The 20889-nt window shown below is 42.5% G+C and overlaps 1 protein-coding gene across 1 annotated transcript; it reads left to right on the top strand.

Moving 5' to 3' along the window:
- The first annotated feature begins 5423 nt into the window (after nucleotides 1–5423).
- Nucleotides 5424–20886, top strand: LOC131697554 (exonuclease 3'-5' domain-containing protein 2-like). The gene is made up of 9 exons (XM_058987283.1): nucleotides 5424–5518; nucleotides 7211–7967; nucleotides 8882–9138; nucleotides 11675–11801; nucleotides 13089–13414; nucleotides 17007–17113; nucleotides 17849–17984; nucleotides 18535–18891; nucleotides 19336–20886. The coding sequence occupies exons 2-9, from the start codon at nucleotides 7617–7619 to the stop codon at nucleotides 19550–19552; spliced, it is 1878 nt and encodes a 625-aa protein (XP_058843266.1). The 5' UTR covers nucleotides 5424–5518; nucleotides 7211–7616; the 3' UTR covers nucleotides 19553–20886.
- Nucleotides 20887–20889: the final 3 nt, after the last annotated feature.

The following is a 20889-nucleotide window of genomic DNA, read 5'->3' as shown; positions in this document are numbered from 1 at the left end:
GTGCAGACCCAAATATTGGGGTTATTTGTCTGCCCAAGTTTACTACAAATGAAGTTGAATTGCAATATTGATCTTCAGCATTGATCCCCCTCACCCTCAATGGGCCCACCACTCGTAGCCTGAAGTCACAGGGCACAGAGATTAAAGATAAATACAGAGACTTGGGTAAAGTTATAATAGCATAAATAGACTCCATTAACAATGCTACACCCCCAGAAGCCAGACCCTTCAGTTTGGAGACAGCAGAGTTCATTGATAGAAAAATGAGCTGCTCAGGATGACCCAACAGCTTCCAGTGGTGAGATGTGCTGGTCCCACTGCTCAGGCTGACCCAACAGCTTCCAGTGGTGAGATGTGCTGGTCCCACTGCTCAGGCTGACCCAACAGCTTCCAGTGGTGAGATGTGCTGGTCCCACTGCGCAGGATGACCCAACAGCTTCCAGTGATTAGATGTGCTGGTCCCACTGCTCAGGATGACCCAACAGCTTCCAGTGGTGAGATGTGCTGGTCCCACTGCTCAGGCTGACCCAACAGCTTCCAGTGGTGAGATGTGCTGGTCCCACTGCTCAGGATGACCCAACAGCTTCCAGTGATGAGATGTGCTGGTCCCACTGCTCAGGATGACCCAACAGCTTCCAGTGGTGAGATGTGCTGGTCCCACTGCTCAGGATGACCCAACAGCTTCCAGTGATGAGATGTGCTGGTCCCACTGCTCAGGCTGACCCAACAGCTTCCAGTGATGAGATGTGCTGGTCCCACTGCTCAGGCTGACCCAACAGCTTCCAGTGGTGAGATGTGCTGGTCCCACTGCTCAGGATGACCCAACAGCTTCCAGTGGTGAGATGTGCTGGTCCCACTGCTCAGGATGACCCAACAGCTTCCAGTGGTGAGATGTGCTGGTCCCACTGCTCAGGATGACCCAACAGCTTCCAGTGATGAGATGTGCTGGTCCCACTGCTCAGGATGACCCAACAGCTTCCAGTGGTGAGATGTGCTGGTCCCACTGCTCAGGCTGACCCAACAGCTTCCAGTGGTGAGATGTGCTGGTCCCACTGCTCAGGCTGACCCAACAGCTTCCAGTGGTGAGATGTGCTGGTCCCACTGCTCAGGATGACCCAACAGCTTCCAGTGGTGAGACGTGCTGGTCCCACTGCGCAGGATGACCCAACAGCTTCCAGTGGTGAGACGTGCTGGTCCCTCACAGGGTGCTGTTTACTACAAGCCCTCCAAGGTAGGTGTTTCATGCTTTAATCATCTACAGGATGTCAGCCAGTTCAATTCAAAATGACCACAATTTGTCCAGCTGTACAGTTTATACCATTTAACTATTCCCTCTTAGCCAGTAAGACGCAATGCAGTTTCTAGGTGCTAATGTAACACCCCCACCTTTATTCCAAAGGGTTTTATTCCAAAATGTCCAGTTTCACTGCCACTGTGGAGCTTGACACTTCACGACAGCACAGTTATGAACAGTAATAATGTACTGGAATCTAATACAAGTGTACAAACATTATTCTTAATGTCATACATTTCAAAAAGAAAGTGTATGATATTTAATACATGGATTATTCCTGTTTTAGTGTATATTATATAATCTGATGTAAAACATTTCAGAAATTGAGACCCAACAGGATTACTCTGAAGAATTCTGTTTTAATTTGGGACATGCTGTTTTAGTTAATAGCTAGTTAAAGGGTACATAGGGTCCTTTTTATTTTAATGTGTTACATGTTCCCCGCATGGACCTCTCAGAAATACATTTCCCATCATCCTCCTGCTCACTGGTTAATCCATCTCAGTTATATATGTGAGCAGGAGGATGATGGGAAATGTATTTCTGAGAGGTCCACGCGGGTACATGGGAAGCCATCTTGAGGCAGGGAATGCAATTTAAAAGTTTAAAAAAGTGGTCAAAATGTAAAAAAAAACACACCTTACGTAAACAGTTGTAGCAACACATGGGAACATGTAACACAATAAAATAAAAAGATCCTTATGTACCCCTTTAAGAGCAGGATTGATTTAAAAATGTTATTGCTAACTTATAAGGCTCTAAATGGTTTGGCCCCAGATTACATCTCTGAATTGTTAACGAGGTACCTTCCCACTCGTAACCTTCGCTCTGTGAATTCGGGTCTGTCAAGGGTTGCGAAGGCTAAGCTTCGTTCTATGGGTGACGAGGCTTTCTGCTCTTATGCTTCTAGGCTTTGGAATAATCTTCCACAGGGGATCAAGGACGCTAATACTGTTGATGCTTTTAAAAAACAACTAACAATGCACCTCTATGTACAGGCATTTCATCACGGTTAGGCTTATGTCACTGTGCAATGTTTTATTTTTAACTATATGCTGTGTATTTGTTGTTTGTACTTTGTTTTTAGTGTTATTGTTCTAAACTGTACAACGCTTTGAGATGCTTGCATTTAGGCACTATACAAAATAAAGATTATTATTATTATTATTATTATTATTAGTCCTATCGTGTATCACTGAAAATACAGAGATCTGAATTCTAAGTGTGTGTGTGGTGTGTGCTAGTGGGTGGTCTGTGAGTGGTGTGTGTGTGTGTGTGTGTGAGGGGTGTGTGTGTATATAACAGGTATTTGGTTCTTTCTTTCCTTTCTCATCATTTAGGATGTTCTTTAATCACGCACACACATTGATACTGTACATGTCTACTGGGAGAGAACTACAACAACCAACAACCTTTCCATTCTAAAATGTTAGGGAACATCTAGAAATTCATGGCAAGTGATCGTCAATAAACTACATTACAGAGAACAGAATAAACAAACAGCTGTCATATTTCAATGGAAACACTTCACTTTTTATTAACAATATATTTAATTCGTAACAAACACTGTTTACCAGAGAGGAGAGGTTGCTAGCACTTCACTCTCAAGCGAGTCTTTACCACTCACTTCCCTGAATTAGTTTCTAATTTAAATCTCAAGAGGTTTGAACGTGTCTTTGTGGAACATTGGCTCTGAGAAGCAAAACAGGAAGGGACTGCTTCTCCTCATCGCTCTACCGCGGACCCTGCCAGCCAGGCTCCTAGTGAGCTCGGGAGGACACCTGCAGGGCTGGCCTTTGTCCTCTAGAGGCCGCTACCTTGCTGACATCTGCTCTTGAGTTCCTGGGTGTAGAAGAGGAGGCTGGCTTGATCGTGGGATCAGAGGACGCCCACTGAAACTTCAGTTCCTCTGAGCTGTGTTTAAACAGACAGGATTTACTTACCTTATTAATGTTAAATTGAATATTAGGATTAAAAAATCATTATACACTTTCAAAGTGGGCAGGAAGGGTGGCTCTGCAGCGGGATAGGAGAGGCTCGTGTGGGCAGGAAGGGTGGCTCTGCAGTGGGATAGGAGAGGCTCATGTGGGCAGGAAGGGTGGCTCTGCAGTGGGATAGGAGAGGCTCATGTGGGCAGGAAGGGTGGCTCTGCAGTGGGATAGGAGAGGCTCGTGTGGGCAGGAAGGGTGGCTCTGCAGTGGGATAGGAGAGGCTCATGTGGGCAGGAAGGGTGGCTCTGCAGTGGGATAGGAGAGGCTCATGTGCATGGATCTGAGGCTGATAGCTTGCAGGTGCGGAAGTCTCTAGTCTTCTGCTGCAGAAAGTATAAAATGAATTGTTATCATCTACAATAAATACAAAATGTTTAACTTTCTAAATAGTGCAGTCCTATTATATAAGTCCTATTATATACAGTTATCAAAGTTGCTACAGCACCAATGTATTGAAGAAAAAATGTCCCAATTTTTCACTTTGGAAATCTGGTAACCCTACTTTATTGGGACCCCCCAAAATGTCCCCTGGGACCTACAGAGTCCTGTAACCTCACAGGGAAACAGTTTTGGAGAGCCCTGTGTTATATTTGTTCTTCAAACATACTTTACACAAACCACCTTATCAATATATTTATATTGCTAAATCCTATTGGTGTTACACATGGATGCAAAGGGAAGTGTAAATGGAGCTCAATACTAAGTAATGGTGAAGCATTGTGAACAGCTTTAATAAAGTAACTCTCACCTGCTCTGTACATAAGCTCTTTTGAAGGTCGTGGTCAGTAGGCAGGAACCTAAGTAGGGCTCCCAAAAGATATCAGAGGCTGGTCACTGGGAAGATATATTAGAAAAGAAAAAACCCTTTTTACTTTTCCAGCTGGAGTTTATTGCAGTTACTCAAATTCACTGTCTTTGTTTTGTTTCTTAATATATATATTTTTTAAATAAATAATATTACATTTTACATCCAATATTAAACGAGCAACAACAATTCATTCACACTAGACTTAATATATACAGTAACTGATCGGGAAGACGATGTCAGCAGAGGATTGTGAAATCTAAAAAGCATAAATCCACACGCACAATCACCCAAGCACTAACTGCAGTCGCCCCCCTCGTGGCTCACTATCTGGCAAGTAAACTACTCTTCCCTGAAATGTAGCAACAAGCTGCCAGATCCAGTCCACGCTGTTTGGAGGGCCTGGTTTAGAATTCATGTCCACAAATTAAGACGAGACAAGAAGTCACACAGCAACAGAGATTCTCTTCTTATTGTAGGGGTATGGAGTTATTAGACATGATCGAGCTACCCACATTTATCACTACAGTATGTATTTATTTAAACTTGAATGCATTTTGACCACTTGATGGTACCACAGCTTTTATATGTATTTACCTATATGTGGCAATTATTTGCTGTACACTAGCATATGGACTGATCGTTTGTTTTAGGCTATCATGTACACAAAACTGTAAAATATAGTGACGGTAAGCGAAGCAGGGTCGTGCCTGGTTAACTTTTTGTTTCAGACCACTAGAGGGAGCGCTGCTGCTAGTACAGTATATAAACTTTTTTTTAGCTACTGTAACACATACGGCAGGTAGTACAGTGATACACAATCAGTGAACAGCCTGAATTAATTCGAGATTGGTGGCCTTTCAGTCCGATATGACAGTCAAGAAACAGCACCCTTTCTGCCCTTCCAGTTACATTTCTGAGAGAAGCTTATATTTCGATGGGTGTATATTTTAACGTAACAAAATGCACCTCTTGTTATATTTTTAAGAGGAGGATGTCCATTAAATTTACGAGATAAAGCTATTTGAGCAATAAAACTACGATTAATAACGTGTTAAAAATGTGTTCTTTTTGTTGTTTATTAAAAAAAAATGTAGATATTCGGGGCTAATTACAGACAGTTATTATTACTAGTAAACCGTTGTTTTATATTGGAATTGCGTATGCACAGCGGTCAGTTGTGCAGTGGACTCACAGCCCGCCTGAGGCGTCGTGTGTGAGGCTTGTTGCTCGTCGTGAATGTAATTAAACGATGTTTAAAACCAAGCGGTAATTATATATGCATTATGTCAAAGATTCTGTCGAGAAAAGCGCATACTGTGCCTTTAAAATGATGACGCGCTCAAGTCGCTGTTCAGAGAAACCGGAAGTTTGCTTACCAGCGTTGTCCAGAGTTTTTGAAGATACACAGTGTTGGTGGAAAGACAGGTAAACATACAGAAACACTGCGACTCTAAGTTAGACACTGATATAAAATAAGCAGACACAGTTATGTAAAGTATATCAGACACTGTGGCTTGTTTAGTTTCACGTAATTTTAAGTGAAAGGCGCTATGAACGGAAAAGGCGAGTTCATTTGAAGAAATCAATTAAGTATTTAGTAATAGGTTGTCGTTTTGCTACTGTGATATTTAAACGTGACATGATTATTATTATTATTATTATTAATTAACATGTTTCAATCCTGGCCTAAGGTTTTCTTTTTCATTTAAGTAGTTATAGATAAGAGAGAAATCGCGTGGTACTAAACACAATTGTGCTCGGACCAGGATTTTTATCACGAACAAGAGATACAAAAAAAATAAAATGCAAAAATTGCTGTTACTTTGAGTACAAATATCCATTCCAGTCTATCTGCATTCCAGCAGTCTCTTAGCATAGTTAGAAATGTAAAAGTATACATAATAGTGCCTGCAGTAGTGGAAGAATTCACAACAAATATGAAATAAACAAGAGAAAGACCCTCAGATTACCCGCATCACCACACCACTCCATTGTAAACGACGTGGCGGTTAGCACTTTGTTTTTATTAAAAGTTAATTTAACAAGGAATTAAGGAAATACTGTATTCAAACACAGTCGAAAATAAGCGCACAACCTGCACAAAACAAACAATAAAGCACATGTCTGAAACCGTTTTCAAAAGCGTGTCGTCACAGAAACAAGCACAGCACTCTGGTGGGAGCAGTGATGTCACAGCTGTGGCTGTCTCCGAGTTTTGGTTTGTGAAATTTAAGGGGAGTGACCTTTTGAACCACAGGGTTACAAAATTCTCCACCAATCTGAATCAAATGAAGAGCTTGTGTGCCAAAGATAAGTTACAATAATAATTAATGAAAACCATAATGAAAAACTGGGGAACCTGTGGGATTGAAAGTTTTGAAATCAGTATAACACAAGCGTTTATACAGTCAGTCATGACAGCAGTGCTTCAAATCATTGTTTATTTGAAGTGGTTCACCATCATTCAACTTACCTGAACTGCAGCTCCCATCAGTAGCTAATATGCCAATTGGACTCCAAAAGGAAGATTGAACTGCGTGTGGGCACTCTGCATCCATGATAGTGAGATTGAACTGCGTGTGGGCACTCTGCTTCCATGATAGTGAGATTGAACTGCGTGTGGACACTCTGCTTCCATGATAGTGAGATTGAACTGCGTGTGGGCACTCTGCATCCATGATAGTGAGATTGAACTGCGTGTGGGCACTCTGCTTCCATGATAGTGAGATTGAACTGCGTGTGGACACTCTGCTTCCATGATAGTGAGATTGAACTGCGTGTGGGCACTCTGCTTCCATGATAGTGAGATTGAACTGCGTGTGGGCACTCTGCTTCCATGATAGTGAGATTGAACTGCGTGTGGGCACTCTTCATCCATGATAGTAAGATTGAACTGCGTGTGGGCACTCTGCATCCATGATAGTGAGATTGAACTGCGTGTGCAGTACTCTTGGACTACCAATATCTCAGCTAACACTGGGTAGTCCAAGATTAGTGCTAACGAGGATCTGTGAAACCAGCCTTTGATGTTGTGATGCTGTGATGTTCTTTTGTGTCCATCAGAACTCCAGGCCCAGGTTAAGCCATGTTAATAAATCTTTCTTTCTCTGTTTGCAGGAAGATGTGCGCGCATAACACTTCAGGATGGGGTTTGCTTTCATTTAAAGATGGTCTCGTCCGTCTGCAGATGTGATCAGAAATTTGGGGTTGCCGGTGCTGAGGTTCTGGATTTTGTATGGCTTTTTACCTTTAGGCCGGACTGACTTAGCTTGCCAATTTACATATGTATAGGTTCATTATGATGTGCCATATCTAATCCAGACTGTAACATTGTACTCAAGTATTGGTGCTTTTTATTGTAATTTTCAAGGATCACAGTAAGTTCATCTTGAGTCCTAAAGGTCAAGTGCTTTTTGTGTCGGACGCACCACCAATGTTTTTTTTATTTAACTTACGTCTGCTTTGAGGTGCCCTTCCTTTAATTTATTTCTATATCTAACTCAGTAATAGCGCACCACTGGTCATGTCCAGACAATCAGTAATAAGTACAGCTGTTCTCACCCTGCTGGGCACCACTTTGGGCGGCCTGGTAATATGGAAAGCTGTGAAAAGCTGGAGACAGAAAATCTCCAACAGCAACCACAATGGAGAGCTGGGGAAAGTGAGGAAGAGGGAGCAGCAGCAGGAGTTGGAGGGGGAGTTGGAGGGTGTGGTGGTGAGCGAGCATTCTCATTGGCCCTCGCTTCCCCTGGCTGAGCAGCTGCTGAAGGTGGAACCAGCCCTGGTGTCCTGCGCAGACGACTGGGAGGAGGTGTGGCCGGCTGTGCAGAGGGAGCTGGGAGTCTACCCAGTATTGGGCATCGACTGCGAATGGGTAACTGGGAGGAACTGGGGATGACAGTGGTACCGGCATTATTAATACCGGGGTTATTAGTTGTTTCAACAAGAAGAAACACACCTGGTTGGAAAACCAACCGAGTGTTTGTCAGGAACATTAATTATTCAGATGTTGCTATACTTGATAATAGGCTCTGTCACTTTAAATCTTGACCACTCCTCTTTGACTTAAAACATCCTGGCAGTAGAGTGTGTGTATTAAGCCTGTATGTCTTCCAGAACGTCGAAGTATTTCATTGTTAATACTTGTCTGGGATTTCACCTTATTCTAGATTGTTTCTAGGAAATGTTTATGCACTCTGGTATCTATGCTCTGCGACTGGCTGTCTGGCAACTGGGACTTGCATGTGAAGACAATTGTGTATTTCTCTTTTTGAAACATTTACAGCTTTTTTACGCCTGTAGAAAAAAAAGTTATACTTATTATTATTATTATTATTTGTTCATTTAGCAGACACCTTTATCCGAGGCGACTTACAGAGACTAGGGTGTGTGAACTATGCATCAGCTGCAGAGTCACTTACAACTACGTCTCACCCGAAAGACAGAGCACAAGGAGGTTAAGTGACTTGCTCAGGGTCACACAATGAGTCAGTGGCTGAGGTGTGATTTGAACTGGGGACCTCCTGGTTACAAGCCCTTTTCTTTAACCACTGGACCACACACCCTCCTTATATACTTGGTGCATAAAGACAAAAAGGAGAGAACTAGATTCGTGACCTAACAGATCTCTGCTAAATTTCTGTATATATTTTGTTTAACTCTATGATTAATTTGAATGATTAGCTGTACTTTGTGCCCAATCCATTCCTAGTCCCCCACTTAAGCTCTTGCACTTCTCAGCTTGCTGTATGAAGATGTTCTAAACCGTATCTTTATTTTGTCTCCTAGGTGTCGGTGAAAGGGAAAGCAGGCCCAGTGGCTCTCCTACAAATGTCCACATTTAGTGGTCTCTGTGTTGCCATTCGTCTGCTGAAATTCCGAGGGGATGGGCAGACCGTCCCTCGCAGCCTGCTGGACATCCTGCAGGATGACTCCATTCTGAAAGCTGGAGTTGGCTGTTACGAAGATGCCTGCAGGCTGATGCGAGACTATGGGATCACAGTAAACTGCACTGTGGATCTGCGGTACCTGGCCATGAGGCAGAGGTGAGTGTAAAGATACACGTGGTGTCTTGTAGGGATTTCACGATAGATCCATTATCTATAACTATACATGCAAGGGTCCTGATGGGCTACCTGTATGATGCATAATACGATCAAATGAGCCTTTAATAAAGGACTGTTTTGTTAAAAGGTAAAAATTAGATGTGAAAGGGAGTATGTGTTCATACCAGCCACTTGGTGAACTGCAATGACCTGTACTGTGCTTTTGGTCTTGTATCACAATACACACCTCTATTGTAATACGATATGTCATGTCAAGAAAGTACCACCATTCACTGTTACATCCCTAGGGCCATATTGTCAAAGCGTTTACTGCAGACTTTAACTTCAAGGAGAAAAAAAATCATGTAAATGTTACAAAATGAGAAACAAGCACCCTGAGAGCACTTAGTGGGACTGGTCTTATATTACTTGGCTGTGTGGTTCTAGTTACGCGAGTATAGGCTTTGAAAACATGGTCCTGAGTGTCTTGGTGTGCTTTGATGGAAACCTGAGCTGCATTGCCATGCTGAACTGATATTGCATACTTTGTGTTTGAACAGACATGTAAAGCGCTTTGAGATACTGTGGTATGAAAGGTATATAAATAAATGCATTGAAATTGAACCCCATTCTGGCTCACTTTTTGTCAACCGATAGAGATTAAAATACCTCTTATACTGCTGCACATGGATGAGAAACTATTTCCCTGCTAGCTGGGAGTACTTTGGAGAAAGAGAACTGCCCTTCTGATACTTGCAGTTAGCTGGAAATGAATGACATGTGCACAGAGGACTGTGTGAGGCAGTGTCACTGAATAATGATTGGAAATGAATGACATGTGCACAGAGGACTGCCAGGCAGTGTCACTGAATAATGATTGGAAATGAATGACATGTGCACAGAGGACTGCCAGGCAGTGTCACTGAATAATGATTGGAAATGAATGACATGTGCACAGAGGACTGCCAGGCAGTGTTACTGAATAATGATGAGCGCTTCGGTTGGCTTGTTTCAATTGTTCTGGCTTTGTCTAGGTGTCACTGTTGCTGCAGGGGAATAGATAAAACAGTCTCTATATTTGTGTAACTTCAAAAGAAATGTGAGAGTCTGCACTATGTTTGTTTCTGACCCATAGGGGGTCTTGTGGTCTGTGGACTGGGAGACAGTGTTTTCGTGTGGGTAGCGTTGTAAATTAGACTGTGTGATATCATGGTCAAAACCATGAAGTGTGGGTTTCCGTGGTGGTTCAAGTGCTTATAGCTAATAAAATAATGATAAATCATACCTGTCATAGAAAGAAGTACATGCGATAACAAATGTGCAGTTTTATTTGAATGAAATGCTGCTGTACCATGCAGATTCATTTAACAAACGTGTTTACATGCTGACTGCTTTAGTTACTGACATTAGTGAATGTTATGTGAAAGTTGTGTTAAGAATTCCAGGTTGTCAAGAATCTTTGTGACCAAATGTAGACTATTATGAACTGTTGATTCATTCGTTTAAAATAAACAAACAGCAATAAATTGTATAGGCAATGTAAACCGGTCCAATCTATCAGCATTTATAGACAGCAGCTTGATTGGACTGCCAATTGAATTTAATCTTTTTGTGAAGTTTTAATGGATAAACCCAAACAGCATTACATACGTATTGACCTTCATTTTAATTAGTGTTTCATTAGAAATGGCTTAAATACATGGGAAATTGGAATTGACTCCCACCTCAAAATTTTGAGTTTGCTTTTATTCTGTGTAGTGGAAGATCCGGATCAGGAATGAAACCAGGGCAGATATTGAAGCTCAATGATGAATATTTACTGAGATGCACCTCCTTTAGCAAATCTAACTGCCTGTCTGTACGGAAGCATTCATAGGGCTACTGATATTCTATGTACCATTTTTAGGTCCTCAAAATCACTCCAAAACAAGATGTGAGTTTTGCACAGCACCCCATCAAATAAACCCAGCAGCACCCCCCCCACTAAAGGGGGTGCATCTCAGTAAATATTCATCAGTGAGCTTCAATATCTGCCCTGTCTTCATACCTGATCCGGATCTTCCACTACACAGAATAAAAGCAAACTCAAATTCTCCAGGTGGGAAGCTCTGGTTGAGTTGACTGGGAATGACCCTAATGGCAATTGGAATGGATTCTTTTGTGAAATTGAAAACACATGTTCAGGTAAAAGGCCCATCTTGCTTTCAGGTAATCATGTTTTACATGTACAGACTACTGTACCTGGAAGTAAGGCGTGCCAGCTGAGAGCTTTCCTTAACCTGTTAGGCTACCAGACCTCATTTATAAAAATAAAGAAAATCATTAAACTACTACAGTATTACATGAGCTAAATGCAGCAGTGCGTTCTGACAGCAGAATGAGTATCTGAAGCCATGCTGGCAGTCCTTGTGGATGCCACTGCATTACTTGGTGTACGAATCTGAAAAGTAATTTTTCAAAGCACTATGATATTAAGCACCCTGCTAATCCCATCCTGACTCCCCTGTGTTTCGGGGTGTTTGCGTGTCTTGTGCAGACGGACCCTCGTCCATAATGGCCTGAGCCTGAAGTCATTGGCGCAAGACATCCTGAACCTCTCTCTTGACAAGTCCTTGCAGCTGAGATGTAGCAACTGGGAAGCTGAGGAACTTTCCCAGGAGCAGGTATTGGATAGGAGCCACTTTAATTTCAGAGCTGCATTATTGCCCAGACTCCCTGTTTTGTGTGTGGGTGTTTCATATACTTTAATCCAGGTTCAGCAGAACGTGTTGGCTCGTGATGACTAATCATTACTAATTACACATTACAGGGGTTATCTATTTGTGTAAAATTTCTCTAAACTGTTGGAATAGACTACTATAAATATCCCAGATCCCAGAAACACACAAAGCCTTGAAGTAAAACATATTTACACTTATTACCGCTAATTTACTTTTGATACTTAATTTCTTTTGTGGTATGAACATTGGGGGTTACTGGGATTATGAGATTTTACATCCTCCACCTGTATTTCACACTTATTTCATTTTGATTAAACTTGTGCACATTCTCTAGTGAACTCTTGGGACATATGAAGGATCATGTACATCCGTCATGCTATTCTGTATATACTGTTGCTCTATATCCTGGTCATCCTAACGATTTCTCTCATTGTTCATTTCCAGCAGAGGCGGGGATGCATGTTTCTGACATACTTGTTAGCTTTAGTAACCTTGTCACTGGATATATAGACTTTTCAAGCACCACACTGTATACAGGAAGCTTATCACTTCCAGTGTTGAAAGGCAGCTGCATGGTCTGGCCTTGCTCTTACATAGGAAGTAATAGGAAGAAGCCTTTTAAACTTTCGATATTGTGGTACCGGTGGCAATGCAGCTAATGTAAGAAATTAAAAAAAAAAAAAAATAGTAGTTTTCCCTCCTTAAATCAGAGCTGTCCAGCTGCTTTGGCTAAAAGAGCCAACAAAACAAAGAATCCTAAACAAATAAAAGGTTGTTTTGTGCTCATTTAATATGCTTCATGTTTATACACACAATGTAATTAGCGTTTTGCATTCTGACATGCTTCTACCGCAGACTACAGCATTGTACAGCATCCCGTCTAAATCAAAAGAGCCACATTGTGGAGCTTAACGAGCCATCCGTTGGGCTGCCCTGCCTTGAAGTATTTACCTGGTTCACAAATCCTCCAGAAACATTTCCTCAACTCCAGCAGAAGAGGCATCCTTGTCTGCCTCAGTAGCTAATCATGGCACTGATATTAATGACAACGAGCGCTAGTCTGTCTTAAGCATTGTGGGAAAAGACACAGTTGTGGTGGTTTTGGCATGAGAAGGCAGGTGTGGCAAACCAAGCCTAGGAATGTGTGCGCCCTTAAGTGACACATTTATAGATTGATTTATATAATTATGGTGAAGATATGAGTGTAAATCATTCTCTGTCCCTTTTCAGGTAACGTATGCGGGCAGAGATGCCCAGGTATCTGTTGCTTTATTCTTTCACCTGCTGGGACTTGTTTCCATGACAACTCCAGAAGGCACAGCCCCGGACAGTGTCTGCAAACAGCTGCTGGCCAAGTGTCAGGGGCTGGTGGATGTGCCATTCAAAGGGAGAGGAGGAGGAGGAGGAGGGGAGGAGGACGGGGGCGCATTGGTCAGTGGAGACAAGAAACTCCGGAACAGGAGGACAGGGTCGGACAGCAAAGCCACTGTGGACGGGCAGGCGGTGGACCCGCGCAAACACAAGCGCAAGCCTCTGGGAGTTGGTTATTCAGCCAGGTAGGGGACCGCATATTTCTGTGGTGGGTGTTTTATTCAGCCAGATAGGGGACCGCATGTTTCTGTGGGGGGTGTGTTATTTAGCCAGGTAGGGGACCGCATGTTTCTGTGTTGTTTATGTGTGTTTTATTTTAGATCAGGACAAAGTGTTGGGAAAAATATTTATTTGAGGGGGTGCTGTTGGGTTTATTTGAGGGGGTGCTGCTGGGTTTATTTGAGGGGGTGCTGTTGGGTTTATTTGAGGGGGTGCTGTTGGGTTTATTTGAGGGGGTGCTGTTGGGTTTATTTGAGGGGGTGCTGTTGGGTTTATTTGAGGGGGTGCTGTTGGGTTTATTTGAGGGGGTGCTGTTGGGTTTATTTGAGGGGGTGCTGTTGGGTTTATTTGAGGGTGCTGCTGGGTTTATTTGAGAGGGTGCTGCTGGGTTTATTTGAGGGGGTGCTGCTGGGTTTATTTGAGGGGGTGCTGCTGGGTTTATTTGAGAGGGTGCTGCTGGGTTTATTTGAGGGAGGGCTGCTGGGTTTATTTGAGGGGGGCTGCTGGGTTTATTTGAGGGGGTGCTTGGTTTATTTGAGGGAGTGCTGGTTTATTTGAGGGTGCTGCTGGGTTTATTTGAGGGGGTGCTGGTTTATTTGAGGGTGCTGCTGGGTTTATTTGAGGGGGTGCTGGTTTATTTGAGGGTGCTGCTGGGTTTATTTGAGGTGCTGCTGCTGGGTTTATTTGAGGGTGGTGCTGGGTTTATTTGAGGGGGTGCTGGTTTATTTGAGGGGTGCTGGTTTATTTGAGGGTGCTGCTGGGTTTATTTGAGGGTGCTGCTGGGTTTATTTGAGGGTGCTGGTTTATTTGAGGGGGTGCTGGTTTATTTGAGGGGGTGCTGGTTTATTTGAGGGTGCTGCTAGGTTTATTTGAGGTGCTGCTGCTGGGTTTATTTGAGGGGGTGTTGGGTTTATTTTTTTCTCGAGATATTTTTTATGTAATATGGTATAAACTATGCTTTTATTTTCCAGCTAATTAAATAATATTCACATATTAGATTGAAGACTGTGCCAACATCAAAAGCCCTGAATATCAGAATATAACTGATATTGGGTTTAGTGTTTTTTTTTTTTTTTTTTTTTTTTTTTTTTTTTTTTTGACGTATTTTAAATAGTCACTGCCATTTCTATGCTGATATATAATGCCATTTTTTTTTTTTTTTAACAGTGCACCTGTCTTGATACATTACAGTGATTTGGCATTATTCACATTGATCAATTCACCACTTAGCCAACCTTTAGTCCCACAGAAATCTGCAGCAAACTTTTTGAAAATGACACAGTTAATTAAACAGTATAGCTAATGCTAATGTGACATCATTTCTGTTTGATAATGCATTCGATACAAAGAGATTTCAGATGGCCGTACCACATCATAATCAGGGCGTTACAAATAAATAAAACCCTTCCATCATACTGTCTTCAAGTGTTTTGTTCTAGTGAGTGAGCCAAGTACAGTAAATGTAAACTCGAGAGTTCCTAGGCATGCTTGGTCTGCTGCTAGTGGCATAGTGAATGCAACCGCTTGCTGGCAGCACAAGGAAGTAGGATTGCAGTCCTGTGGTTTGTGGCTGTGTTTATCTCTGATACACCCTGATCTGACAGGAAGCAGAACATTCATCTGGATTAGAGCATTACGGCTGCAGTGTGATTCACTTTAAATCGCCTGCAAGTGGATTAAATTAAGTGTTTGTAGAGTTTTCAGAATTTGCAGCCAGCGCACATGCTTCAGTGCTTTGTAAGATCAGCGCCTGTAAAGCACTAAGCCTGTGGTTCTCAAACTTGTTCTAGCTGGGACTCCCCACAGTGGGAACAAAGGAGGATGGACCAAATACACGCATTGTTATAGTGTCAGGCTGTCATCACACATGATGTGGTTACATTTATTATCACATGCTGAACCCTGCATATCTTTTTATGCAACATGTGAAAATGAAGCACAGCGATTATACAGACTAAACCTGGAAGGCAAGGGGTTTCTTGCATTATTATGTTTTTTGCGAATGAAGATCCGATCATCCCTTCATGTCAAAGCGAGACTGCTGTGAATTACTGGTCTGAGTTTTCATCCCTTCATGTCAAAGCGAGACTGCTGTGAATCACTGGTCTGAGTTTTCATCCCTTCATGTCAAAGCGAGACTGCTGTGAATTACTGGTCTGAGTTTTCATCCCTTCATGTCAAAGCGAGACTAGTTTGAATTACTCTTGAGGGTAGCCCCAAGGGCAACTTTGGAAATAATAATTTAAACGTTACGCGGTACCCTAGCCTAGTAAATACATAACAGACCTATGCTTTTAAATAATTTTATCAAACTATTGTTTGATTGGTTTATTTTACTTTACCAGAAGCTGATCTGAGTTATTCATGCATGAGAATGTGTTCGGCCAATCTGTCTTGTTACTATAAGCCTTTAAATTTAATTTATTTAATTTAAGTATGTTAATATGACATATTAACATACTTAAATTAAAGAAATTAAATAAATTAATATTCAGATTTATCACCTAAGAGAATAAACATGGTCTTAGGGTAGAATTGTACTTACAGCAGCCGCTCACTAATACAGACACCATTATGTTGTACGTTCGGATATGCCAGACACAACATATGTCCCCCAGTAATAACCAATTAAGTGTGATGCTCGGTCACTGAATAGCATGCCCCAAAGAGACTGTTTTACTGACACCAGAGACAGGACGAAAATAAACAGGAGAACAGATACAAGTAGCTCCTAAATCACTACTAATGAAGAACATGATTAAAACAGGGCATATAAACTCCTACTCTACAGAGTGTAAACAAACTGCGATCCATCGATCGACAAGATTTCACAAATAAACCCAAGATGTGCACTACAGGTATTACAATTCTGAATGTGAAGTCTTTAATTGCTTATACAAAGAAAGTCTAACTCTTACCAACAGAAAACATAAGTAGCAGGTAGGCTATGTGTTTTACTTACAGCCACACATAACATCATGCAAAAAGACATGCTATAAATAGTTTAAAAGTGTTGAAATGGTAGAAGTATACATTATATGGCATATGGGCTTACACAAGACCTGAGTTGCTTAAGTGCTCTACTTTGAGTGCAGTTATTTTCCCTGGACTGCACTTCAGTCTGCTGTTGCGAGTGGAGCTGTGTTCCCTGGACCTCTCTGCAGTGTTTAATGAGTGAAACAGCTCCTGTGCACCAGTACTGTGGGAGCCCTGCACTGGCAGGCCCCTTGAAACAACACTGCTTTTTTCCTCCTAAGATTTGTCATTTTTTACCATACCCTTTCAGCTGCAGTACAGGTTAAAATGAGCCGAAGCATTTAAAGCTAGCTTACCAGATATGAGCTTCAAATTTCCTGAGATTGAACCTTGTTATTTTCAAGATGGGTACCAATAAACTGCAGATTGCACAACCTTTAAATCAGAAGAGCCATGTTGTGTAGCTCAGTGAGCCATCTGTGAGTGAAGCAGCTCCCGTGCAACAGCACTGTGGAATCTGTGCGCTGCAGAATGTCCTTTGAAACGCCCCTGCTGTGTAACATGCTTTACTTTGTGTTTCAGGAAGTCTCCGCTGTACGATAACTGCTTTCTGCACGCCCCGGATGGGCAGCCCCTGTGTACCTGTGACAAGAAGAAGGCCAAGTGGTACCTGGATAAGGGAATAGGAGGTGAGTTTGCACAGTCTTCACTACCCCATTTCTCATTTTAAAGGTGTAATCGTCAAGACTTTAACAAAGACACATTTCTTCCCTCTCATTCGTATACCCCACTACATGTCAATACACACTCAATCTCCCCAACCCCCTTCCCTGAGTGGCTTTCAAAGTCTCTTGTTCCCCAGTTTAACACTGACCTGAACTTGTTTTCTATTGATACTCTTAAAGGTGGAATAACCAAGGGGTAAAAAAGAAAAAGCAATCCCTTCCCTTAGAAGAACAGCCCCTTTTTGTTATCTTTTGTGTTTTGTTTGACATTATTGTACTTTAATCAGAACTGTGGCGGGTTACCTGAGTCAACATGAAAATAAAGTGCAAGGTGGGATGGGTGGAGGCTATGCATGGGGCTTTCCTGCTCAGTTATTGCACAATAAACTAGTAGAACAAGCTGGTAGGAAAGTGTATGCAGACAGTAGTCAGCAATGAGGAGTACATTTAAGAAACAGGATGATTATCATGACCCGTTTAAAGTGAAGGCTATATCTTGGGAACTGTGCCTCTTGAATATGTTGAAATTTGGACAAGTACTGTCCCCAGTGACACGGTGTAAAGCATAAACTCCTTGTGCCAGCTTCATAATATAACCCTTGTTTGTCTGACAGATTTACGTGGACACAGTGGCATAACTTGTGTTCGGGAGAGCGGTTCTGTTGATGCTGTGTTGTTGTTTTGCTTTTTATTCTGAAGAGTTGCTGAGCGAGGATCCGTTCATTGTAAAACTAAAGTTTGAGCCATCGGGCAGACCAGAGTCCCAGCAGGATTATTACCTCACTGCCAAGGAGAACATCTGTGTGGTGTGTGGAAGGACTGAGTCTTACATCAGGTACCAGGCCAGGAGCAGCTGCTCACACTGCAGAGGGCAGAGTGCACAAAAGCTGTATAGAGCACTGGGATTTATATGAAGATGTGTGGTAATAGGGTTTTAAAAACAAACAAAAAAAAAACATTTCTTCTGACTCGGATGAAGCATGTTTATTCTCACTTCATGTGGACCCCGCTTGACCTTCATAATATATGCAGGATGGAATATGATTGTAAGGGTAGGATTCTATGACCTTTAACATAGTAAGTAGACTTTTCATTTTACAGTACCAGGGAATCTCCCTGTGTGCCGGGATTAGGGAATAACCACAGATCGGTGGTTGATTCAATCCTAGGTAATTCCCCAGTGCAGTAAAACTACACAACTGGGGCAGGGAACCTTTGTAATGAAACATTAATGAAGCTTTAACTGTTTCACTCATACCAATGAGTGTCCATATTGTTTGGATCTGTCTGCCTTTCAACCAAATTAAAAACAAAAGCCACAAAACTACTGATAAGCAAACTTAAATAGGGTCCTTTTGAGTTACCGAATTATCCTTTCTCTTTAGAAAAAACATTGTCCCTCACGAATACCGACGGCACTTCCCGATCCAGATGAAGGACCACAACTCCCACGATGTGCTGCTCCTGTGCACTTCCTGCCACGCAGCCTCCAATTACCACGACAACCTGCTGAAGCAGCAGCTGTCGGAGGAGCACAGCGCCCCCCTGGGGTGTGAGGAGGGAGTGCGGCCGCTTGAGGACCCTGACCGGCGGCAGGTCCGCTCTGGGGCGCGAGCCCTGCTTAAAGCAGACAGCCTGCCAGAGAGCCGCAGGGAGGAGCTGCTGGGGACCCTCCGCACATTCTACAGCCTGGACGAGGTCACGCCAGCCTTGCTGCAGGAGGCAGCCGGGCTGGAGACCAGGTAGGGGAGAGAGCTGTTTTAAACTGCTGCATTTTGTCTCTTAAGACAAAAGAGCATTTGAAGTTTTGTCGCTCAACTGCTACAAATCCCTGTACAAGACACAGTCTTCAATGAGTGCCCTTCCCATCCTCTGCAAGATTTCAGGTCTTGTGTGGTGAATGGTTAGTGTAACATTCTCCAGGCAGGTTGAGTGAGCACACAGCACGGCTCGAAATGTGAAGCTCAAAAATAGACATATCTAACTAATTACAAGTCTGTGCCTTGTTGATTTTGGAAATAAAATCAGGGCAATGTATCAAACTGCTATGCAGTGAGAGGCTCATGTACACCTCTGTAAGGAGATCTTGTCTTCAATAGCCTAGTGCTTGTTATGATCACGGTTAATACTGGGGATTGTAATGCGTTGGTGTATTGCACTAAAATCTCTCTTCCCCTCCGGTCCAGGATCTTCAATGAGAGCTACATCCCTCACGGTCTGAAGGTGGTCCAAGCCTACACTAAGGGTGGTCTGCGCAGCCTGATGGAACTGGAGAAACGCTGGCGGCAGCACTTCCTGACCTCCATGCAGCCACGCCACATCCCCCCGCTGTGGTCCGTCGAGCACAACCACAGCAAACTGCTCCGCAAATACGGGGAGGATCTCGAGATCCAGCTCACCTGAGACTCGCAAGCACAGCCACAGACTGGGAGGAGGTTTCAGCCAGAGCGGGCGCATCCACATGAACACTGCTGCTTTTTGCTTCCCTGGCCTAATTTTTTTTTTTTTTTTTAATGCGTTTAGTCATTCGACAGTTTAAAAAAAAAAAAAAAAAAAAAAAAAAAAAATTCCACCAAATTTTTAGAACTCTTAGTATACTCTTTTATGTATTGCTTTACAATGTCTTAAAACAAACCCAAAATCTAGATAGGGTATATCATGTAGTATATGCATAGATTTGTAGATGAGTGTTTCATACTGTACTGCCGTTGGTATGGCAGCTGTTTGGATTACATGTTGTACATACAGCAAACATGCGGAAGTAGATTTAAGAGTGCCATTGAATGAAGAGATGACGTGGAAATAGCAGGACAGGCGTTGTTGGATACACTCATTTTTAGTTGGTGGTCCTTCACTGTGGAATGGCCCTACGCATTTTGTTGTGTTTTTGGTGCTGAGTTTGGCACTTTAGGAAAAGGGAAGGGTTGTACTTGTTGATGGCTGAAGGCCTCCTGGGTCCAAGGTAAAGGCTTATTGGTAGTAAGACTTGCTGAATCGTAGGTGCTCGTTTTTGACCCCATGAAATCTCGACTGCTCCTTCTGGAATCTCTGGTTGGTGACTCGAAGGTTGATAACTGACCAAGTAGTAGCCCAGGCCATTGCCTTTCAGGCTTCCCCCATGACTGTTCACGTACCCTTCCTGCTGCCTTTACTGGGGCAGTTTATCTGCAAAACCGTTTCCCAGTTTTGCAGTGTGTTAGAAGCATGTACAGTTGCTTGTAGCAGCAAAGACCACAAGACTGACTTCCCTTGTGACTCCAGACAGAGAGGAATGACTGGGCTTTGCCCTCGTTCGATACGGCTCTGTTTGGCTTGAATAAGATCTGAACTGCTGTTTTTTCAACCATAATCTCTAAAGAAACCTTTCAATTGAACTTCTGTAAAATAAATCCCCCCAAATGTTTTATACAGCTAGAAATGGCTTACTGTTCTTCGTCTGACAATTTTTAAAAGTTGTGCCAACTTTCTTTTTATTTAGTGTAATTTGAGAGTGAAATTCTGGACCCAATTTTAAACTACCATTAGTGTAGCCTAAACCTGTAATGGGGCAAAAAATAAATATACAAAAAAATAATTGAAGATTAAGATGACAAACATCCCTAATGTTTTTTTTAAGAAACCTGCTGCTTTCCTTTCCTTTGTTTTACGTGTTAAAATGAACATGAAAGCTGCTTTGTTTCCTTAATTGTAAAAAACAAAAAACAACGTTCAATAAAAATATTAAAGCTTAACTTGAATTT

The sequence above is a fragment of the Acipenser ruthenus genome, chromosome 15 (genome assembly GCF_902713425.1).
Source record: "Acipenser ruthenus chromosome 15, fAciRut3.2 maternal haplotype, whole genome shotgun sequence".
Classification (NCBI taxonomy): Eukaryota; Metazoa; Chordata; class Actinopteri; order Acipenseriformes; family Acipenseridae; genus Acipenser; species Acipenser ruthenus.
Note: the sequence above shows the minus strand (reverse complement) of the source record. Positions and strands in the feature narration are given on the sequence as shown.